The sequence below is a fragment of the Pelmatolapia mariae genome, linkage group LG23 (assembly GCF_036321145.2).
Source record: "Pelmatolapia mariae isolate MD_Pm_ZW linkage group LG23, Pm_UMD_F_2, whole genome shotgun sequence".
Taxonomy (NCBI): Eukaryota; Metazoa; Chordata; class Actinopteri; order Cichliformes; family Cichlidae; genus Pelmatolapia; species Pelmatolapia mariae.
In genome coordinates, this window is record NC_086246.1 from 33,079,636 (window position 1) to 33,103,662 (window position 24,027).

At 43.7% G+C, this 24,027-nt stretch overlaps 2 protein-coding genes and 1 long non-coding RNA gene across 4 annotated transcripts; 2 read left to right on the plus strand and 1 right to left on the minus strand.

Moving 5' to 3' along the window:
• Positions 1 to 323: 323 nt before the first annotated feature.
• On the minus strand, positions 324 to 5,311 carry LOC134620429 (uncharacterized). 2 transcript variants are annotated; one of them, XR_010092112.1, is made up of 7 exons: positions 4,953 to 5,311; positions 2,912 to 3,093; positions 2,700 to 2,813; positions 2,339 to 2,544; positions 1,444 to 1,628; positions 1,238 to 1,339; positions 324 to 1,095 (listed from the first exon to the last, which is right to left on the minus strand). It is a non-coding gene; the product is annotated as an uncharacterized LOC134620429 (long non-coding RNA). The 2 variants fall into 2 exon arrangements; XR_010092111.1 differs by having other exon boundaries at positions 1,444 to 1,633.
• Positions 5,312 to 5,498: 187 nt separating this feature from the next.
• On the plus strand, positions 5,499 to 9,509 carry LOC134620413 (NACHT, LRR and PYD domains-containing protein 3-like). Its single transcript, XM_063466579.2, has 4 exons — positions 5,499 to 5,525; positions 7,961 to 8,180; positions 8,347 to 8,992; positions 9,401 to 9,509. The coding sequence occupies exons 1-3, from the start codon at positions 5,499 to 5,501 to the stop codon at positions 8,805 to 8,807; spliced, it is 708 nt and encodes a 235-aa protein (XP_063322649.2). The 3' UTR covers positions 8,808 to 8,992; positions 9,401 to 9,509.
• Positions 9,510 to 9,658: 149 nt separating this feature from the next.
• On the plus strand, positions 9,659 to 21,571 carry LOC134620310 (uncharacterized). The gene is made up of 6 exons (XM_063466399.1): positions 9,659 to 15,929; positions 16,338 to 17,902; positions 18,005 to 18,178; positions 18,352 to 18,525; positions 19,973 to 20,019; positions 20,183 to 21,571. Exon 1 carries the CDS (start codon positions 9,661 to 9,663, stop codon positions 15,691 to 15,693), a length of 6,033 nt encoding a protein of 2,010 aa, XP_063322469.1. The 5' UTR covers positions 9,659 to 9,660; the 3' UTR covers positions 15,694 to 15,929; positions 16,338 to 17,902; positions 18,005 to 18,178; positions 18,352 to 18,525; positions 19,973 to 20,019; positions 20,183 to 21,571.
• Positions 21,572 to 24,027: the final 2,456 nt, after the last annotated feature.

A 24,027-nucleotide genomic window follows, 5' to 3' on the forward strand; every position in this document is an offset into this window, starting at 1 on the left:
TAACCAGAAACATGCTTGTCAGACTCTCACAGCACAGGATCAGACTCACTGTGCATGACGGCTCAGGCCAATAATGTTTGTTAGATTGTCAGTTGCTTAGTGCTTCTGTACAGTTAGGGTCACCATCTCTATTTCAGTATAATTAATATGCAGAAAACACTAAAAGTTGATTGTCTTCCAATATTCTAGCATAATTAAAAAAAACTTTGACTTTGTTAGTACATATTGTTACAGTCCTAATGCCAATATGATTCTTCATAACTCCTGCTTTGAAATACTGAGCTTTAAAATTGACCTGATGAAAGATAATTTACAGTGGCAGTCTGTCAGGATAATTCTGACTATAAGATCACTGTATTAATCTGAATCCTTCTGAAATGTGCTGTGAATGAATGCTGATGCAACTCACTGTGGGAAAGCTGTTAATAAAATGAATCTGTGACACATGCAACACATTCACAGAGGAAGAGGACACAAAGGGAGGACACGCAGAGGCTGTGTTAAAGTCAGAAATCCAAATCTTTAGTCAAAAACAGGCGGCGGTTACAAACAGGAAGACAAGCAGTCCATCAAACTGTCTACAGGGTCAAACATACAGAGAATTCAAACAGCAGTAAAAAATAACTGGACACTGAAAAAACTTAAAGCCATGTGTGACGCAATAAAAGGAAACAGTGCAGTATATTCACTGAATTACAAAATTACAAAAGAGAAAAACGACGATTTCTAAGGTTTGTTTTCTAAATGCAGGCAGAGTGTGGCTGGTAAAGATGGAAACATACAGAATGTAAATGTGTGGGTTTGGTGAACTTTGTTAGTAACAAATGAGGTAAAAAAAAAAAAAAACCCAAACAGACAAAACACAGAAAGAGGCTCTCAGTATTCATTAATAATTAGAAAGCATCTAAACATTCTGATTTTTACAGTCTTAGTTCCGCTCGCTGTCATCATTATAATCATCATGATCAATGGCGAGGTCCTGAGGTGGGCGGGGCTGTCTCTGGTGATGTCACCATGAAGGACAGCATCTGGCACGTGTTGGTGAAACAGCCCAGTACTGGTTTAGTTTCCTCTCCAGCTGTTGGACATTTGACACTTCAACATTAAGGGGAAGAAGAAGAAACAGTGTTAGGTCAGGTGACCACATGGTTTCTAAAATAACTGACAGGAAGTAACCAGGCTGTTAGAAATGGATATCATGTGTTTATAGTTACTGTAGTTAGGTAACTCTACTTACCAAAAGCAAAGCTGCTGAATGTTGCAGGAACATGCTCATGTGTGGTGGTCATTCAGTGCTGCTCCGGCAGGTTAGACAGTCCAAGACTGATATCCTGCCCATCTGAGAATTTGAAAACACACATGCAAAGATTTAATTGTATTACAGTCAAAGTTGGATGTTCGTTTTTGTCCTTTAAAAATGTTTGTGTATTTGAAAGCACTAACATTTAGGGATGACTCAGATCGTTGCTCTCTAAGAGTATCTCCTTTAAAGGGGAGACAAGTGTATCCACTGATCAGCAAGTCAAGGTGGTGAGATGGACTGGTGCCCTTGGTGACTCTGCTAGTTCTTCTGAGGAAACACCACCGTCTCTTCACACCGTCTCCATCTGTGAGCATAAACGGCCGCTCTGCTCTGCCAGCATGTAGGAAATCACATATCACACACACAAGGGTGAAGAAACATTAGAGCTCAACTTTGGATACTTTAGATTTAAACAGATCAAACTTGCTCTTAGTTTCAGCAATCAGACAAACAATGATACCATACTGATTCCGTATGAATACAATATAGTATTTTCAATACAGGTGTCAAATTAATGTATAAAAACTAATACAGATATATGTATATATATATTTTTGATAAATTAGTTTGCTAAATTAGAATATATTTTTATTTATTTTTGATTTAACAATTGCAACTGAAAGAAATTAAATATTGAACAAAAATATATTGTCACATTCTGCATTCTCAAATACAAATTTCACAAAGTAAATTTTTGATTAACAGAAAAAATATGAATTACAAAAAATAATTGTATATTATTAAAATATTATGCAACTGTGACCAAAGTCAGAATCATCATTACAGTACTGTGGACTTACTGCTTGCCTAATAGTGATAAACTTCAGGGGAGATCATGATGACAGAAAACTGTAAATAACACTCTGAAGTCAAGCTTCTTTTCTTGTTTCTGTGACCTCAGCACGCTGACAGACTTGAAGTTGCCAAAGATTTTAAAAAGTGATAATTACAGGGAAGAAACCTTTTCATCCGTTTAATCAAACATTTGATGCCTCAGCTGTCTCAGTCCTATGGCATTCTGCAACTACAACTAACCTGAGGAGGCTTGGATTTGGCTGCAGGTGCCCCTGTACATCCTTCTCAGCAGCACACATGTGGGTACCATTTAATCACACTTCATCCTGAGCTTTGCTTCATCACAAGACTAAAGGTGGCATACCGTGTCACAGTCTTATCATCATCCAATTGGAGAAGAAACATTTACGGTCATCCTGGTTTTGTTTTCTGATCCTGCAAAAAGACTGAGGACAACAAAGCCCAGAGAACACGAGATACACAACATTCAACATTCAGACTCAAACAGCCTCCATAAATGAAGAGCACCACGTTGGTCCAGTTATACTAGATATAAGCATACTTCACATTACTGTGTATGAATAATAATCAAGAGACAAACTGTGAAGATGCAGAGCATGATGTCCCATCATCAGTCTGTAAACAAACATCCACCAGGCTTCTTTGTTGGCAGAGGTGAAGATTCTCCCATCAGGGATCAGTAGCGTGTATTAACCTGTGGTATAAGCAGCAGTCACTGAAATATTACTGTTTCAGGTAAGAAATCTGCCACATAAAAGCCAGGGTGGGAGGGATCTCTACAAACTGACTTACCTCTCTGTTCCTCCAGCTTCAACAAAAATCTGACTCTCCAGTCACAGACAAACAAAAAACTCCAGCTGGGAGATAGAAAACGCTGCCTGGGTCTTGCTGGATGTTGCTGATCAGAGTCTCACATTAGCAGAGTGCTGCTTGGTCCCACTGACCCATGTGGACAGCGACTGTGGAGAACTGTTCTGGAAAATGGAAAAGAGAATTAAAATGACAAAAAGTCAAACAGGATTTCCACAAAGACTATCTTAGAATCAGCAATCAGAAAATCATTGGTTCATGTTACAATTAAATATGAACAAGTTCTTTAACTGTAAGTAGTTAAAATTTGATTTGATTTACATCCTTCACACAGCGCATTTCTCCAGGCTGTCAGGTAAACATAGAATTAATCTCAGGTAACGTGACTCACAGTAGAGATTCAGTAAGAAAGATTGCTAGCTCTAATATTATTACCACACCAACAGCTCAGATTTCTAGAAGTATTTAAACAAATGTCAGTCTATCCATTCATTTTCTTCTGAATATTCAATTCATGTTCACAGTGGGAGGGTGGGGGGTATCGTGGAAGTTTGTAAATAAAGTCTGCAACACAGAAAGAGCTGTGATCAAGCTATTTATTACTGCGCGCAGGAGAGCCAACACACATCAAACATCACAGTTCACAATCATGTCAGCTCTGCCACAGAAGTCGTGCTCCTACTCCTTTATGCACTCCAAGGAAGAGGGAGGAAGTTACAAACTGATCCTACCACACTTCCCGCGCCTCGCTATGAAACCTAACGGATCAATGGTTACGCTGTTTTGTGCCCTTGGCCTTATCAGCACCTGTAAAGGGAGTTGTTTTCTCAAACTGCTGATGCTGAAGTAAGTTCATCTAGTTTTAGAAACTTTCACTGAACAGTCTATAACAGTGTCACAAATAAGCATATGCATAAGCACTTAAATACTTTAAATGAGAATAATAGAAAATTTCTATTACAGGAGCCAGAGCCTGTCCCAGTAGTCACAGGCAGAGCACACCTGGACAGGTACCAGTCTGTCAGAGGACTAACAGAGAGACAGACTTCAGAGTAACAAATCTATTTAAAATTAATGTAAGCTTGCTGCAGCTGTATGTGTGAACATGTGTTTCTGTGCTCTCAGTCCACCTCTCAGGAACCTGCAGTTCATTTTTAGTCTACTTTAAACAGACCTCACAAAAGGCTGATGTGGCTGGATCAGTAGTCTGATTTAAGTACGATACCTTTGGCCAGGGATTAATCTGGTACATCGCTTCACTGCAGTCTTACATATTATCCCCACACCTGAATAAAAAATATTGATATTTACAAATAACAGATTCAGCTGATGCAGCCTGACTTAATCTGATTCCAGATGTTCAGCACACACAGAGACACAGAGGTACTGTTTAAAGTTTAGTGTTAACTTGAGTCACTGATCATTTACAGTATTACAGAGTCTGGCAGTCTTTGCATGATGTCCACGTCACTGTAAGTTTCTAGCTGACTCTCAGGTGTGACAGGTGTGCCAGCAGGAAAGAGTAATAATAACCTGCATCCTGAGGTTTGTCATGCAGGATTAAAGGAGCCAGGCTTTGTTCACACAGCTAGGATTGTATTTTACACTGACCCTGGGTCAGTATAAGTATCATACAGTTTAAACGAAGCACTGAAACCCGCACATATTCATTACAGATGGATTGAAGCTAATCTGGATATTTACTGTCAATCTGTGGCTGCAATTAATCGTTTTACTGGAAACTTTATTAACTAGTAACTTCATCAGTCATGACAGAAGCTAATATTTCTGTCCTAACATCGTTTAAACAGTAACAGCTTTACTACAATATAAGCTAACGTTTACACCGTAACTTTAAGCTAGCACCATAAAGACGGTAAAACACGTAATAATATCTACAAATGCATCTTAAAGCTGTTATATCAGCACTCCGTGTATTACTAACATAACCACATTAACATTATTGACACTCGCTGACTTTTAATAGTCATTCTATAAATGCTGTCCGGTTAAATGGTCTTACCTGTAACACTGCTGTATCCACCGGATTCCAGCCAGAGTGGATTCTGGAGTCTTCCACGCTCCTGTCAGTGATCCTCCATCTGGATGGATGATAACAACCTTCTGAACAATCTAGCAGGTGGATGGTCCATATCTATGGGACTGATTTCTGCTAATAACGCCCATTGTATGGACTGATAACAGCCGAAGCGGGTGAATAAAGTCACCCGGTCGCTAGCTGTGCCATTACCCAGCATACACCTCTCCCTCCATAAATGCAATAAACGATACAAAAGTAATGGCCTATAATTAATTTATCTGCTGTATCTGCTGTTTCTCAGGTAGTTGTTTACATTATATAATATATTGTGTTCAGTACACGTCACTACAATGTGATTTCAGAAATGTATAAATGTACGAACAACAGGCTCTTCTGCGGAAATTTCTTGTCATCAGTAAACAACGATTAGGGATCAGTATAGTATTCAATAGCAGGACCCTGCACGTCAATTCTCGACGCCAGGGGGGTACCCTGCGCGTCGATAAGTGAAGCAGAGGGAGCCTGACCATGCGTCACACATTTGACGAGTTGGGAGTGAGAACGTGTTGCTCAAGCAGGTAGCATGTGAGACTCAGACAGAGAAACAGTAAAACAGCGCAAGGAAATGAGAAAAATGAGGGTTTGAATACACACAGATAATTAGAGAAAGAGACACAGCTGGTGAAACAAGGGGCAGGTGAATGGAATCAACTAACAAGCAAGAGGGGAAGAAAACTGAACATAATGCACAAGAAACAAGAGACTATGAAAATAACACACTGCAGCTTCACATAAATAAGGTGTGGTTTATTCCCTACATTCAGGTTGAGAGGTGATGATGTTGTTGCTTTGATTGCACAATCCCACGAAACAGTATATAAAATATAAAAAATATATCAGCTGTGACTAATCTAATTGCATATTATAAAAAAATTGTAGTTTGTAGGTGCAGGTAGTGCTGTTTGCGTAGTCACTCATTTAGACCAGGTTGATTCTGTCCTTTTGCACTTAAAATTGCTTAACTAGGTAACTAAATAAATACTGCACATGAGACAAGTGTCTGTATTTACATTTGGACTATCCATTTCAAACTGCAAAATGTTTTAATTTAAATGAATCACAAAAGTGTTAAACTAAGATTTGCGGCAACTTGAGTAAGCAGGCATGACTGTGATCTTTGCAGTTATGACTGTTAATTTATTTGGAAAGTGTAAATGGCACATTCAGAACCAGGTGACCATTTTACGTGGCTGGATGGGTATCTGGACAGAGATAGTGCAATCTAATTCTTTATGATTCCTCCACAGAGTGGACCAGGAGAGCTCAGAGGTTCCCACTGGTCAGCAGTGTTGGGCAAGTTACTTTGAAAAAGTAATTCAATTATAGGTACTAGTTACTTCTTCAAAAAAGTAACTGAGTTACAATATTCTAAAAGTAATTAATTACTTGAAAAGTAACTATTGCATTACTTTAAAAAAAACATTTAACCCTCTGGGGTCCAGGGTATAATTGCCCATTTTTAACTACTTTTGATTTTCCCTCCACATTTTACCTTTAAAAACTATTTACTTTGCCTTGTTTGGTATCATCCTTTTCAGCACAACCTCACGTGTCTGAATTTACAGTCATGTTTTCATTTTGACATACTGTATTAACACAATTGATATAAAATTAGACAAAAACCATAAAATCAGAGTAGAAAAAGTTATATTTTTTACTGTAACAACCACAAACATCTTTAATGAATCATATTTCATAACTTTAAATGCAAATATAAAATTGTCAATTTTAAAATCCTATGCACAAGTTTTGCAAACAAAGTTATTTGCATCCATTTACCTTTTACCCTTTTTTAAAATAATCATTTCAAACTATTTACAGAACAATCAACTGTTCTGCATTCAATAAGATGCCACACAAATTATTAGTGCCACTCCAAAAAAATAATTTGTTCACTATAAAGGAGAACATCACAGCCTGATACCTGCAGGTCTGACAGCAGCAGGTGTATCACTCCTGTTTCTACCTGGAGACAGCAGTCGCCTCATTGTTCTGACACACAACACAAAACTATCCACAACACTACACACTAACTACACAAGACAACACATTAACTACACACTCCAAACACGCTAAACGTCACAAATCTCTCTCTTTCTGCTCTCTCTTTCTCTCTCTCTCTTTCTCTCTCTCTCTCTCGCCGTCACTCCTAAAACTTCCCCTGTTTTTTTTTTTTTGCTCATAAGCAGAGACTGCTTGCTAGCGCTAACGTGACGAAACTATTGAGGAAAAAACGCCGCGTATATATTGTTTATCGTGACTCTGGTTTTACGTGGCCTATCAACACAATTTAAAAACTGGTATATATCACCTTGTTGCTTTGTCTTTAAGTGGTCATGTGATTGGCTTACCACGACTACTTTATTCTTCCTCAGTCAAACAGCAGCACTTATGCGATTGTTTTGCCCCCTTAGCTCCAGGTGTTGTGCTAGACAGTGATTGTGATTGCCGTCCGCGGGAGCGCGCAGCTGCTTAAAGCTGTAGCATCCAGATTACTTACGTAGTCAGCTACTTCCGTGCAACTGATATAAGATGCGGTAAGCTGAACACAGCTTCAACCGTCTGTTTGTTGAAAAATAGTAACAGACCGCATTTTCTTGTTAGTAACTGTAACGGCGTTGTAACGATAGGAATAGTAATTAGTTAGATTACTCGTTACTGAAAAAAATAACGCCATTAGTAACGCCGTTACTTGTAACGCCGTTATTCCCATCACTGCTGGTCAGTCTGACCAGCAGCATCTAACACACCTGGACTCCATATTTATGGTCTGTACATGTACAACAACTACTTTCACATCTATTCTGTTCACAGTCATCTCCATGCTGCCCTTTGTAGACCAGTGGATTGTCAGTGTGTCCAACATGAATCTGATGTTTGGCTCCACGATTTCAGTCTGATTGGGTCATTCATAAAGTATTCTGTTCCAGCTGCTGGAGGACAACATCATCACTTTTGTGAAGAACGAGCTGAAGAAGATCCAGAAGGTTCTGAGTCTAGATTACAAAGACAGTGAGATGGAGGATGAAACAGTATTGCATTGTGAAAATGAAGAGCAGTGGAGGAGCAGCAGAGAGGCAGTTCTGAAAATCACAGTAAACTTCCTAAGAAGAATGAAGCAGGAGGAGCTGGTTGACCGTGTGCAGAGCAGTAAGGATTTCTCTAAAGATTTTCTTTTGCTGAATAAATGAAACATTTACTAATATATCAAAAGATGGACCGACATGTATTGAAATGCTAATGATTTAGGGCAATAAAATCATTGCCTGAACTTTATAAATACTTAGTTTATATCTTTGGTCTGTTGTTCTTTTAGGAACTCCCAGCAGAGTTCGTCAGCAAAACCTTAAATATAAGCTGAAGAAGAAGTTCCAGCGTGTGTTTGAGGGAATTGCTGAAGCAGGAAACACAACCCTTCTGAATCAGATCTACACAGAGCTCTACATCACAGAGGGAGGGACTGAAGAGGTCAATGATGAACATGAGGTCAGACAGATTGAAACAGTATCCAGGAAACCAGACAGACCAGAAATAACAATCAGACAAGAGGACATCTTTAAAGCCTCACCAGGAAGAGATGAACCAATCAGAACAGTCCTGACAAAGGGAGTGGCTGGCATTGGGAAAACAGTCTTAACAGAGAAATACACCCTCGACTGGGCTGAAGACAAAGCCAACCAGGACGTCCAGTTCATATTTCCATTCACTTTCAGAGAGCTGAATGTGCTGAAAGAGGAAAAGTTCAGCTTGGTGGAACTTGTTCATCACTTCTGTTAAAAGTCCGCTTGTTCACTTTAACTGTTTAGACTACGTTACCCATGATGCACCTCGGTATCTGTACTTCCGGTTGGGAACGTGTTCAGCGCAGTTCTGCACAGATGAGAGGTGTGTCGGAGGAGTCGGAGGATTAACGTTTTTCCTTGCATTCCTGTGTGTGTTGACCCTGTGTGCGTGCTTATCATGTGAGTATTATAAGAAGAGAGGGATGATTGTTTGACTCTATCTGTGTAATCTGCTCTGTGTAATTTGCTACGTAAGAAGCTAGTCCTGTTGCTATCGCTAAGCTACGTTGTTGGCCTACTACAGGCAGCCTTGGTTGCAGCTGATACCTCATTTAATATACGACCTACTGTGCAGCATTGTGGTTGTAGGTGGATGTAACTACTTACTATGTTTATTACCTGAATCGTTGTAATCTGTAGAGGTCCTGTTTGCCAATGTATATACTAATTAGAAATTCATTTATGGTCTTAGGGTGCCATCTAGTGGCCATGGGGTTATGGCAGACTATATAACATTCCGCTGGAAACCCACACTACTGCAGAAGCAGTACACTGGTATTCATAAATGTTTGTTCTTTCTGTTTACAGATGACCACACACACTCATATACACTATCACACTCCCTTTACCTGCATGTGAATGCTGTAATGCAATCGCCTCCCCACCAAAGCTGTGCACCCTGTTGATGTCATCTGCCTCCTCCTTATTAAAGTTACTTGAACTACGTCACTGTGGAGTGCCATTCCTTCTGACCGAGGACGACTCAGTTGAAGCGTGATCGGCAATCAGTGCAAACATATATTACAAGTGGTCCTTCGAGCCGGATTTGCCTTGGCTGAGTTAATGAGATGGCAAACCCTCAGGATAGAGGTGCATCGAGTAGCCCACGTCCAAAGCGGGAGAAGAAACTTCCGGGACATCTGGTGGACTATGAGCACAATCTAACTGAGCCATCCAAGTCATCTAGAGCTCCAAGTAGTTCAAGCAGCTCCGACTATGAAGAGGAAGAGAGATGGCAGAAGATGGAATCAGTCTGGAACAGTGTCCTCCAACACATGACTCAACTGCAAGTATCTATGGAGGAAACTCGTGGTACATTACTGGAGCGGGTGGAGCGTTTGGAGCAGGCTTCCAAACCTGGCAGTCCTCTTCCCCCAGAAACAGGAGCGTTAGAACAACGCCAACATATTTCCTCCATAACACAAGCTCCACCGCTACAACCTAGCAGTGAGGTGTTACATGAGACCACAGAGCCACTAACTGTGCCAGTAGTACCCTCAGAGCAGGACACCACAACACCTGTGAACATGCTGACGCCAGTGGCAACGTCTGCTCCATCACCGCCTCGTAAAGTGAGCCTTCACACTCAGCCAGTGCTGCACCCTGCCACTTATGTAGCTGCATCGACGCCACTCAGGAGACCTGAACGATGCACTGCTGAACCCTTCTCATATCAGCAATCGGAACATCATCTCCTTATGGGCAGGCCAGACCGGATGCAGCTATTACATCCTGCAGCCCCAGCTGATCAGCCACTACGACGTGCTCATCTTTCAGCACACCAGCTATCACAGCCTGTAGACCCAGTGAGTCTGTGGCAGACGTCACATCCTGCTGCTCCCGTCTTCCAAGCCAGACATCCAGCTAATCCTGTGTACTTGCAGCAACCACCACATCCTGCTGATCCTACCTACCAACCTTCACGTCCACCAGAACTTGTGACCCAGCCATCACAGTGGGCAGAAGCTCATCACCCTGTGCCCCGCATACTGCATCCTGAAGCTTTGCCTGATCCAGCTGGCAAATACTATGTTCCTTATCCCTCAGGAAGTAACTATTCATCATCTTCCGCTGCTGAACACCATAATCCACAGGTGGCCACAACTTCCCCGGCAGGAACACCTCTACCAAACCTGATGGAGATGATGGTGGCGTCTTCATATGGCATTCCAAAGCCTAAGCTGGTGATCTTCAGGTCGGGCAGAGAGAGTGACTTCGCCTTATTAAAGAAAGGGCTGGACAGCACCTTAGGGCCACATTCTCATCTGGGAGAAGATTACAAGTATCAGGTCCTCCTAGATCATCTAGAGCATCCCAGCGCCCTACAGGTAGCCAAGCGCTACATTCATGACCGCACTCCCTACACTAGTGCAATGAGGGCGCTAGAGCAGAGGTATGGACAGCCAAGGCAGTTAGTCCAAAGTGAGCTTAGCACTATATTAAACTGCCCCCCTATTAGAACCGGAGACTCTCAAGCTATTGAAGACCTGTCCCTGTCTGTGTCCAGCCTGGTCGGGCTTCTCAGTACCATGGATGAAGTAGCAGCCAGTGAGCTCCATTGTGGTTCACATGTGGACAGACTGCTTACCAAGCTCCCCCTGAACTACAGAGACAGCTTCATCGAGTACTGTATCACCCGGGGGATCATCCGCACTGGGAGCAGCCGAACATACAATATGTACGACTTCTCAGAATGGCTCGAACGGAAATCCCAAGTCCTTCAGCTGTCCAGACAAGCCTCCCAAATGCCCCCTGACAGGTCACGTCCAGAGAAGAACCTACTCAAAGCCTCAGCAGGGCTCAAGCCACACAACAAATCTGCTTCCATCTACTACGGCCCAAATCCACCTCAAGCCCAGCTAAGACAGGAGGTAGAATCTACAGCTCCAGATCCAACAGTCCAACCAAAGAAGAGACAGAAGTTCAAACCTTATTGTCCATACTGCGAGGGGACAGAGCATTATCTGAATGGCTGTGATGGATTCAAGAGGCTAGACCTCAAAGCTATGGCTACCTGGATTACAGGGAAGGCCAAATGTTGGCGCTGTGGCCGTAAACATTCTCCAGAGCAGTGTACACTGAAGAAGCCGTGCAGCACCTGTGGTGACCAGCATTTGTCGGTGCTCCATGACCTGGTTGAGGCCAAGAAGCGGGACCCTAACATACTAACTGTGAGTACTAGTATGGTCTACCTAGACTATTCAAGTCACTCAGGTCGTGTTATGCTTAAGGTAGTGCCCATCCAACTACATCATGGTGGCAAATCTCTGGACACATTCGCCGTACTTGATGACGGCTCAGAGAAGACTGTTGTGCTTCCTGCGGCAGTTAAATCTCTAGGTTTGGAACAGCAGGAAGCAACACTCTCACTAAGAACTATCCGTCGAGATGTAATCCAGATGAAGGGAGGCTTTGTCTCATTTCAGGTGTCACCAAGGGCTAAGCCTAAAGTGAGGTACAAAGTAACACATGCCTTCACAGCCGACCAGCTGAGTCTAGCTACTCAGTCATGTCCAGCTGACCAGCTGAAGAAGAAGTATCTTCACTTGCAGAAAGCCCAGATTGAAGGATTCAACCAGGTCCAACCTTTGGTGCTGATTGGCTCAGATAACGCTCATCTCATCACCCCTGTCCGTCCTGTCCTTCGGGGGTCGTCCAAAGGGCCGGTAGCCGTCTGCACCAAGCTCGGATGGGCCATCCAGGGGCCGGCCAGTAGTATGCCTACATCTGAGGGGGACCTGCAGTGCCTGAACATGTGCCTTTCTCCTGCAGAGACCTTGCATCAAGATGTGAAGCGTTTGTGGCAACTAGATGCTTCCCCCTACAGGACAGAGAAGGAGGTCACACGGTCAAAGGAGGACAGAGAGGCGTTAGCTATGTTGGAAACAAAGACCATCAGAGTCCCAGTAGATGATGTCGAGAGATACGCCACTCCGCTGCTGAGAAGAAGGGACTTTCCACGGATGAGTGTCTCTCCTGAAGCAGTAAAAGGCCTCCTCAGATCTACCGAACGTAAGCTGGCCAAGCATCCTGATCTGACTCTCACATACAGCCAGGAGATCCACAGGTTAGTGGATTCTGGTTATGTTGTGAAGCTGAGCCCAGAAGAGACACATAGCTCTTCCGAGTCATGGTATGTACCCCACCACATGGTGCATCACAACAATAAGGCTAGGGTGGTCTTCAACTGTTCATTTGAGTTTCAGGGGACCGTCCTGAACCACTACCTCTTACCAGGACCTCCCTTGGGGCCCACTCTGCTGGGGGTATTACTCCGCTTCCGCCAACACCCTGTGGCCGTGAGTGGAGATATCAAAGCCATGTTTCATCAGATTCGGCTGCTCCCAGAGGATTGTCCTCTACTGCGGTTTCTGTGGAGGGATTGTGAAACTGACCGGCCCCCAGACGTATATGAGTGGAGAGTTTTGCCCTTCGGCACGACATGTAGCCCCTGTTGTGCTATTTTCGCCCTACAGAGACATGCAAGGGAGCACGAAGACACCCACAAGGACATCTGTGACTCTGTCCACACAGCCTTCTATGTGGATAACTGTTTACAGTCCCTGTCCAATCCAGAAGAGGCAAAGCAGCTCATCGACCGAATGAGAGATTTACTCAGTCAAGGAGGATTCGAGATACGTCAGTGGGCGAGCAACGTGCCCGAAGTAGTTGCTCACCTGCCCGCTTCAGCTAGATCAGAGAGCTGCGAGCTTTGGTTGAACTTCAAAAGTCTCGACCCACAAGAGTCAACATTAGGACTCAGCTGGCACTGCCCTACAGATGTCCTGGGATATAAGCACCGCCCTATAACCTACTCCACGGTCACGCTGCGCAATGTGTACAAGGTACTAGCTACCCAGTATGACCCCCTAGGTTACATTTGTCCCTACACTACAAGGGCCAAGCTGATTGTACAGGCCCTGTGGAGCACCGAGAGAGGATGGGATGAGCCCATCGAAGGGAATCTACTACAGTCCTGGCTTGAGTGGGAAGGTGAGCTGTCACACCTTCAGCATGTCACCATTCCCCGCTGCTATGCTCCTCCTCACAACTCCAGCAATGTGACATACGAGGCTCACATATTCTGTGACGCATCAGAAAAGGCTTATGGGGCTGTGGCTTATCTTCGAGTAATCGAGCAACAACTGCCCATCGCCACATCATTCCTGTTGGCTCGTTCCAGAGTGGCCCCACGCAAACAGGTGTCAATGCCCCGGTTGGAGCTTTGCGCAGCACTCACAGGAGCCCAGTTGGCCAGAGTACTCCAGACAGAGCTCACCATCCGCCTGCAGTCGATCTACCTGTGGACAGACTCTACAACGGTGCTGCAGTGGATCCAGTCTAGTTCCTGTCGCTATAAGGTATTTGTGGGGACTAGAATTTGTGAAATACAGGAGCTGACATCACCTGAACAGTGGCGGTATGTGACCTCTGACCTCAATCCCGCTGATGACATCACCAGAGGGAAACATCTCGCCGACCTAACAGTCCCCAATCGTTGGTCACATGGTCCACCCTTCCTGTCACAAACTGCTGACACCTGGCCTAAGTTGCCAACAGAGTTCCCGGCATGCAGTGAGGCAGAGCTCAGGAAGACTGCATTCTGTGGGCACGCCTCGGTATCCCCGACCTTACCGGATCCAACACAGTATGCCACACTAGATGAGCTGATTGCTGCTACACATCGGATCCTACACGGGGCGGCCGACACTCCTATTACAGCAGCGGAGCAGTTAGAAACCAAGACCATGCTGCTTCGCTCGGCTCAGACTGACAGCTTCGCAGAGGACGCCAAAGCCCTCCAGATCGGTCACCCAGTGCGCTCAGACAGCCGTCTTAGCGTGCTGTCCCCTGAATATGAAAGTCTGACCGGTCTCATCAGAGTCGGAGGCCGTCTCCGTCGAGCCGCCGACTTAGATCCAGACAGTATTCATCCCATTGTGTTAGCAGCTGAACATCCCCTGACGAAGCTCATCATAAAAACTTATGATGACCAGCTCCTTCATCCAGGTGCAGAGAGGCTGTTTGCGGAAATACGGCGCACCTATTGGATTCTCAGAGGACGTCAAGCCATTAAGAAGCACCAGCACCAGTGTGTGGACTGTAGGAGATGGCGCGCCTCACCTTCTACACCCAAAATGGCTGACTTACCTTCATCACGGCTGAGACTCTATAAGCCCCCGTTCTGGTCAACGGGCGTAGACTGTTTTGGGCCGTACACGATAAAGATAGGTCGTAGAAGAGAGAAACGCTGGGGAATTATCTACAAGTGTCTTACAACCAGATGCCTGCACCTTGATCTCCTCCCTAGCCTCGACACCGATTCCTTCCTTATGTCATTACGGAGATTTATCGCACGCCGAGGGAAGCCGTACGAGATGTGGTCTGATCGAGGGACCAATTTCAGAGGTGGTCACAGAGAACTCCAAACGGCGTTTGAAAACATGGAGCCTGACCTCAAGCAGCAACTAGCCAAGCAGACTATCAACTTCTGCTTCAATCCCCCACACTCTCCTCATTTCGGAGGAGCCTGGGAAAGGGAAATCAGAGCAGTGAAGTCAGCTCTGCAAGTAGTCCTGAAGGACCAAGTGGTAGCTGAAGAAGTCCTACTTACCGCTCTCATAGAGGTTGAGGGCATTCTGAACTCAAAACCGCTTGGCTATGCATCGGCTGACATAGCTGACCCAGATCCCATCACACCAAATCTTCTCTTGATGGGGCGGCATGATTCAGCACTGCCCCAGGCAGTTTACGGCCCCTCAGGCACTCTTTCAACCAGAAGATGGAGACACAGTCAGGTCATCAGTGACCACTTCTGGAAGCGGTTCATACAGAACTACCTCCCAGGACTGCAACTCCGACAGAAATGGAGGAAGTCCACTGACAACATGGCCGTGGGACAAGCTGTTATGATTGTGGACTCTAATCTGCCTAGAGGCCTTTGGCCTGTGGGTACCATTTCCCAAGTTTTTCCAGGGACTGATGGCATCATTCGAGCTGCTGAGGTCAAGGTTAAAGACAGTACCTACGTTCGCCCGGTGACTAAGCTGGTGGAACTGCCCAAAGTTCCTGAGGACTCAGATGATACTGTCTCAAAATAGAAGGACTTTAGCATGAGTGTATTTGCATACAAATACAGGGGCGGCTGTTAAAAGTCCGCTTGTTCACTTTAACTGTTTAGACTACGTTACCCATGATGCACCTCGGTATCTGTACTTCCGGTTGGGAACGTGTTCAGCGCAGTTCTGCACAGATGAGAGGTGTGTCGGAGGAGTCGGAGGATTAACGTTTTTCCTTGCATTCCTGTGTGTGTTGACCCTGTGTGCGTGCTTATCATGTGAGTATTATAAGAAGAGAGGGATGATTGTTTGACTCTATCTGTGTAATCTGCTCTGTGTAATTTGCTACGTAAGAAGCTAGTCCCGTTGCTATCGCTAAGCTACGTTGTTGGCCTACTACAGGCAGCCTTGGTTGCAGCTGATACCTCATTTAATATACGACCTACTGTGCAGCATTGTGGTTGTAGGTGGATGTAACTACTTACTATGTTTATTACCTGAATCGTTGTAATCTGTAGAGGTCCTGTTTGCCAATGTATATACTAATTAGAAATTCATTTATGGTCTTAGGGTGCCATCTAGTGGCCATGGGGTTATGGCAGACTATATAACATTCCGCTGGAAACCCACACTACTGCAGAAGCAGTACACTGGTATTCATAAATGTTTGTTCTTTCTGTTTACAGATGACCACACACACTCATATACACTATCACACTCCCTTTACCTGCATGTGAATGCTGTAATGCAATCGCCTCCCCACCAAAGCTGTGCACCCTGTTGATGTCATCTGCCTCCTCCTTATTAAAGTTACTTGAACTACGTCACTGTGGAGTGCCATTCCTTCTGACCGAGGACGACTCAGTTGAAGCGTGATCGGCAATCAGTGCAAACATATATTACAACTTCTTTACTGAAACCAAAGAAGCAGGAATCTGCAGCTTTGAAGACTTCCAGGTTGTGTTCATCTTTGATGGTCTGGATGAGTGTCGACTTCCTCTGGACTTCCACAAAACTGAGAACCTGACTGATGTTACAGTGTCCACTTCAGTGGATGTGCTGCTGATAAACCTCATCAGGGGAACTTGCTTCCCTCTGCTCGCCTCTGGATAACCACATGACCTGCAGCAGCCAGTCAGATCCCTCCTGACTGTATCGACATGGTCACATATGTCAGAGGGTTCACTGACCCACAGAAGGAGGAGTACTTCAGGAAGAGATTCAGAGATGAAGAACAAGCCAGCAGGATCATCTCCCACATCAAGACATCACGAAGCCTCCACATCATGTGCCACATTCCAGTCTTCAGCTGGATCACTGCTACAGTTCTGGAGGATGTGCTGAAAACCAGAGAGGGAAGACAACTACCCAAGACCCTGACTGAGATGTACATCCACTTCCTGGTGATTCAGGCCAAAGTAAAGAAGGTCAAGTATGATGGAGGAGCTGAGACAGATCCACACTGGACTCCAGAGAGCAGGAAGATGATTGAGTCTCTGGGAAAACTGGCTTTTGATCAGTTGCAGAAAGGAAACCTGATCTTCTATGAATCAGACCTGACAGAGTGTGGCATCGATATCAGAGCAGCCTCAGTGTACTCAGGAGTGCTCACACAGATCTTTAAAGAGGAGAGAGGACTGTACCAGGACAAGGTGTTCTGCTTCATCCATCTGAGTGTTCAGGAGTTTCTGGCTGCTCTTCATGTCCATCTGACCTTCATCAACTCTGGAGTCACTCTGCTTTAAGAGCAACAGACAGCCTCCAAGAGGTCAAAACCAAGAAAATCTACAGAGACACACTTCTATCAAAGTGCTGTGGACAAGGCCTTACAGAGTCCAAATGGACACCTGGACTTGTTCCTCCGCTTCCTCCTGGGTCTTTCACTGCAGACCAGCCAGACTCTCCTACGAGGTCTGCTGACACAGACAGGAAGTAGCTCACAGACCAATCAGGAAACAATTCAGTACATCAAGGAGAAGCTCAAGGAGAATCTGTCTGCAGAGAAAAGCATCAATCTGCTCCACTGTCTGAATGAACTGAATGATCGTTGTCTAGTGAAAGAGATCCAACAGTCTCTGAGTTCAGGAAGTCTCTCTACAGACCAACTGTCTCCTGCTCAGTGGTCAGCTCTGGTCTTCATCTTACTGTCATCAGAAGAAGATCTGGATGTTTTTGACATGAAGAAATACTCTGCTTCAGAGGAGGTCCTTCTGAGAATGCTTCCAGTGGTCAGAGCTTCCAGCAAAGCTCTGTAAGTACACAGATAGCATTTATTTGTGAATAAAAACGATACAAAGTAGCTTACAACTAAAGAAAAAATAAAACCCATTTGTATTTTGTATTGTTTCTTCAGGCTAAGTTGCTGCAACCTTTCAGAAAGAAGCTGTGAAGCTCTTTCCACAGTTCTCTGTTCCCAGTCCTGTAGTCTAAAAGAACTGGACCTGAGTAACAACAACCTGCAAGATTCAGGCGTGAAGCTTCTCTCAGTGGGACTTGAAAGTCTTCATTGTACACTGGAAACTCTCAGGTCAGATCAAGAGCTTTTTGCACAAATTAAAATTTAGATAGGAAAGACATGGTTATAACTTACTCTCTTACTCAGTTATTGTATATTTACTCTTTCAAGAAACTTTAGAAACATTTTATCATATTTGACAGCACACAGCAGTTCTGTGAATCTGTTGATTTGTGTGTCTCTAGTTTGTCAGGCTGTCTGATCACAGAAGAAGGTTGTACTTCTCTTGCATCAGCTATCAGCTCCAACCCCTCCCATCTGAAAGAGCTGGATCTGAGTTACAATCACTCAGGAGGCTTAGGGATGCAACGGTTGTCAGCTGGACTGAATGATCCATGCTGGAAACTGGAAAATCTGAGGTATTGAGAGGCTTGTTGCAGCCACACACGAATAGATAGAGAACACACATTAAGTTTAAATTTTAAGTATGTAGGATCAATCTTACTTAACCATTTTGAAAAATAAATATTTTCATGAATAGTTGTGGATAGAAATAAAGACGTCTGCTGTATGAGCAGTGACAGTGCAGCCTTCCTGAAGCATTACGCACAAGTGTTTCACCCACACATACCCCACCCTGGGTTATCTTTGGAAAGTTTAACTACACTGTAGTGGATTTCAGTTTTTGGTCGTAGTCTTGGTCTGCAATATTCTCAGCACACTTAATTTACTGCCAGGATTGTTGCAAAGCAGCACATTCCACTTTAAGTTTTTATTTATTAAATTATTTATTATTATTGGGGTGACATGGTCATAGTACCATATCACCTTAATGGAACACTTCCCTCTCAGACGGCTGGCTTACTTGTGGTTCCCAGGATATTTAAAAGTGGAATGGGAGGCAGAGAGATTACATATGCTTGTTGGTTTACGCATAGTTGCCATAGTTTATCTCATCTACATCATGTTTAGTAGGTTTTTCACTATGTTTACACATCCACAATGGCCAAACTGTTATTGTCACATGGTAAGGGGTCACATGTCTGCAAACCTATATACTAGATTTAAATAGAGCCAAATTTACAAGAACTCTGTTCTCTAGTACATTTTTTTAAAAATCATTTTCCGTTGTCAGAAAACACAACAGAACAGTGGAGCAGATGCAGAAGTAACTCCGTTTTTACACTGACCAGTCATGGTAACAGCAATGGAAGCTAAATGTAGCATGAGACAGGTTATTTAATGTGTTTTCAGTGAGAGCAGTACACAAGCCCTATATACATGTTGATTATTCCAGCTTAATTAAAGCTGCATCTTTGGAATTCATTATTATAAGACCAAGTAAGGAAGCTGACTCAAGCTAGCTGCTATATGTAATGTGAAAATATTTACTTTGTAAATGCATTCTTCCTGTCAGCTAGCATGTCTGAAGGCAAACGGAAATATTCGAAGTGTAACAAGCTGCAAAACAAATGTTAGTCCAACCCTTTTAAATGTGAAGTTTTCTGGAGGGCATAAATCTGAGTACTGAAGAAAGCCAAAGTACAGAAATAGCTGCAGAAATACATCACCTAAAGCACATTCCAGATGTTGATCGCTGTAGAGAATACTGAAAACTTTCTGAAAACCAAAGAAATATTGATAATAACGATTCCTGAGTCCTGTTTGTAAGATGTCTGGTAGAGGGACCTTTGAATCATGTCTTTCTATTGTTATTCTTGTAGCAAAAATCAGTGAAGATAATAAATACAAATGTTGGACTGTTCCTTTATCAGTATCTAACATTATGTGTATGAGAGCGATGTAATGTCCATGTGTGCATGCTGAAAGAGACTGTGCTGGTCTGACCCCCCCTCCTCCTTTCAGGGTGGAGCCTGCTGGAGTCCGATGGTTGAGACCAGGTCTGAGGAAGTGTAAGTGTGTTTTTAATGTGATTCATGAAAACAAAGCAGCACACATTCAACCATCTTCAAACTGTCACATCACTCATTCACATCTCTGATGTCAGGAGACATCATCAAAGTTTCAATCAATGATCAATAACTGCAACTGGATTGTGTTTGTTCTCTCCATCAGATTCCTGTCAACTCACAGTCGACACAAACACAATAAACAGAAACCTCAAACTGTCTGAAAACAACAGGAAGGTGACACATGTGGAGGAGGTTCAGTCATATCCTGATCATCCAGATAGATTTGATCAGTATCCTCAGCTGCTGTGTAGAAATGGTCTGACTGGTCGCTGTTACTGGGAGGTCAAGTGGAGAGGAATGGTTGATATATCAGTGACTTACAGAAGAATCAGGAGGAAAGGAGACAGATATTACTGTGAACTTGGATTTAACGAACATTCATGGAGTCTGAGCTGCTTTGATCATGGTCCTTATTCTGTTTGGCACAATAAGACAAGAACATCCATCTCCTCCTCCTCCTACTCCTCTTCCTCTGTCTCTAACAGAGTAGCAGTGTATGTGGACTGTCCTGCTGGCACTCTGTCCTTCTACAGAGTCTCCTCTTACACTTTGATCCACCTCCACACCTTCAACACCACATTCACTGAACCTCTTTATCCAGGATTTGTTTTTGGGTCCAATTCTTCAGTCTTTCTGTGCTGAGTCTAAAGAATGTCCTCCTGTTAGAGAAACACTTCAGAAGTCAGGTTTTCAGTATTTTTAGACAGGCTGTTTGTTATTAGAGGTTCCCTTCAGGGACTACATTATAGGTCACGCTGTACAGGTATACCATTTTTAAATTTAATTCAGATTGTCTGTATGATCTCCTGAACCTTCCTCCAGTATCGATTATATACTATTTAATCAGTAATCATTCTCTCAACAATGACTACTAGACTTTCTCACTATCAAAATAATCTATAGTTATATTTTGTCAGTCTTGTTGCCAACTTTTACTAAAGCTGACACTGCAGACATCTCCTGGATCCACTCTGACGTATGTAATCTTCTAACTTATAAATAATTGCACAATATACCAACAGTTACATTGTTCAGACCCTGGGTTAGCTTGCTTAATTGGTTTTTATAGTCATTTTAACACATTGGATTCAGGACCTGCAGTGTAATCTCAAACATAGCCAGCACTTTAACATCAGTGAGAGGGTCGTGGAGAAACCAAATGAAAGTTATTAAAAATTCTTTCGCAATCTGAAAGCTAATTTAATATTTCATCATTTAATTTCTGAGTTTTAAATGCCAGGGCACCTTCTATTGTTTTAACTTTGTTCATAATTGTGTAAAATAATCTTTTTTTGCATGGTTTTAATTATATTTTACGTTCAGTTACTTGATTTTGTGCTGAGAAAACTGTGTATATAATCTAAAATAAAAGCTCAGCATTTCATCTTACAGACAACTTGTAGTACCTGTCAGAAAGTCCGCTCTGTCCCTGCTAACAAGAACATTTTACTAGATTACTTTTTGAAATGAAAGTAACTCTAATTAAATTACATTGACATGGTTCTAATGTTTTAATCTGAAGTTAATCTTTAACTCTCCAAGAGGTAAATGGCAAAAACTGCAACAGCTTTGTTAAAGAGTGAGCAGCTTGGTACAAAGCTGTGCAGAGGAAACTCTTAATGAAGAAAAGGTCTGAAGGTCACTTTTTGTCTCGTCATTTGAGGAGAGATGGTGTTGCAGTCTCTGCTCTGAACAGCAGAGGGTGCCAACATTCACACATCGGTAACTGATGGCTTCCAGCTTGAAGGAAGCTCATAATTGGTCCGTTTCATCAGTGCAGTGGAGCTAGAAGCAGTTCTGTCAAGGTTTTGGAGAACATAAAGAGCATCCAGGGTATCTGCTGGATCATCCATCCATTCTCTTTCTCCAATCCTTGTCAGGAGTCTATCCCAACTACCATAGGGTGAAAGGTGGGGTACACCCTGGACAGGTAAGAGATAAGATAAGAGATAAGATAAGATAAAACTTTATTAATCCCTCGGGTGGGTTCCTCTGGGAAATTCGGTTTCCAAAAGCACAGCACCGACAGAAGTTACAGAACGTGAGCAGAATATTATATATATACACACATATAAATACAGAGACATATATAAATAAAATATACGAAGGGGATAAATAAATAGTATAAATAGGAATAAGAATACAAGGGAATTGCACATTTCAAGTATTGAAGTCTATTGCACTGTTGACTATTAACAAAAAGTATTGCACAAAAAGTATTGCACAGTGAAGTGAAGAGGCACTACAGTTTATTTGTTCCCCCCTCCTTTGTCCTCCTGTTTCCCCTCCAGAGAGGAGTTAAACAGTTTGATGGCGTGTGGGACAAAGGAGTTTTTAAGTCTGTTGGTTCTTGTCTTTGGGAGAAGACAGTGTCCTTTTCTCTGCCACTGACACCAGAGTGTCCAGCTTCATGCCGACCACAGAGCCAGCCTTCCTGATCAGTTTTTCCAGCCTGGATGAGTCCTTCTTCGCTGTGCTGCTCCCCCAGCACACCACAGCATAGAAAAGTACTCCAGCAACCACCGACTGGTAAAACATCCTCAGGAGCTTCCTGCAGATGTTGAAAGACCTCAGCCTCCTGAGGAAGTACAGTGGGCTTTGGGCTTTTTTATACAGGTGCTCTGTGTTGCATGACCAGTCCAGTTTGTTGTCCACCCACAGCCCGAGGTACTTGTACTTGTTGACCACCTCCTCCCCCTCTATCTGAACCGGCAGTGGACCTTCTCTGGACCTCCCGAAGTCCACAACCAGTTGCTTAGTCTTTGAGGTGTTGAGTTGCAGGTGGTTTGTGTGACTCCATGTGACAAAGTTCCTCACCAGACTTCTGTACTCCTCTTCCTGATTATACCAAATACACCCCATGATGGCTGTGTCATCTGCAAACTTCTGAATATGGCATAATTCAGAGTTGTAGCAGAAGTCAGAGGTGTACAGGGTGAAGAGAAGAGGGGACAGCACAGTTCCCTGTGGTGCTCCTGTGCTGCTGACCACAGTGTCAGACATGATGTCCTTCAGCCTGACGTACTGTGGTCTGTCAGTGAGGTAGTCGGAGATCCAAGCGACCAGGCAGGGGTCCACCTGCATCCTGTTCAGTTTTTCCTGGAGCATACAGGGCCGGATGGTATTAAAGGCACTGGAAAAGTCAAGAAACAGGATCCTGACCGTGCCTTTTCCCTTGTCCAGGTGTGAGTGGGCTCTATGTAGGAGGTACAGGATGGCATCCTCCAGTCCGACATCCGCCTTGTATGCGAACTGTAGTGGGTCCTGGGCATGTTGTACCTGTGGTCGGAGGAGGTTGAGGAAGAGCCGCTCTAGAGTCTTCATAAGATGTGACGTCAGTGCCACCGGTCGGAAGTCATTCAGCTCATGTCCTGCTGTTGAGAGAGGGGTTGGAGGAGGGGGGTGTCATAGTGTCAGGAAGGGGGGGAAGCGAAGGAGGTAGGAGAGTGGGGAGAGGGCTCTGTAGTAAAGGTCAGGGTGAGGTTGCCAGTTTGTCACAGGACTAACACATAGAGACAGACAACCATTAACATTAACACCTATGGGCAGTCCTTTGGGCAGTATGGGCAATCACCAGTTAACCTAACCCCACTAACTGCATGTCTTTGGACTGTTGGAGGAATCTGAAGTACCCAGAGAGAACATGCAAACTCCACACAGAAAGGAGGAGGTTAAGAGGTGGAATCAAACTCAGGACCTTCTTGCGGTGAGGCAACAGTGCTAATAACGACCCCACTGTGTTGGCTGCTGGATCATGCTGTACAATATAGCAGACAGCTGATTTTAAGGTTCACGCAAATGAAAGGGCAGAACAGCAGAGCTTAAAACCTGAGTCTGAGATTAAATATGATTGGATCATTCTTCCATCTTTAATGGCAATTTTCATATTAATGCAACATTACTTTATAATATTGAGATTTATATTGAAACTGCTATGTTAGGATGGCT

Excerpts from the sequence above, each read along its gene's own strand:
- LOC134620413 (XM_063466579.2), top strand. The coding sequence starts at position 5,499 with ATGCGTCACACATTTGACGAGTTGGGA. Across the intron at positions 5,526-7,960 it reads ACACATTTGACGAGTTGGGA|CTGCTGGAGGACAACATCAT; the intron begins GTGAGAACGTGT and ends ATTCTGTTCCAG. Across the intron at positions 8,181-8,346 it reads GGTTGACCGTGTGCAGAGCA|GAACTCCCAGCAGAGTTCGT; the intron begins GTAAGGATTTCT and ends TTGTTCTTTTAG.
- LOC134620310 (XM_063466399.1), top strand. The coding sequence starts at position 9,661 with ATGGCAAACCCTCAGGATAGAGGTGCATCGAGTAGCCCACGTCCAAAG.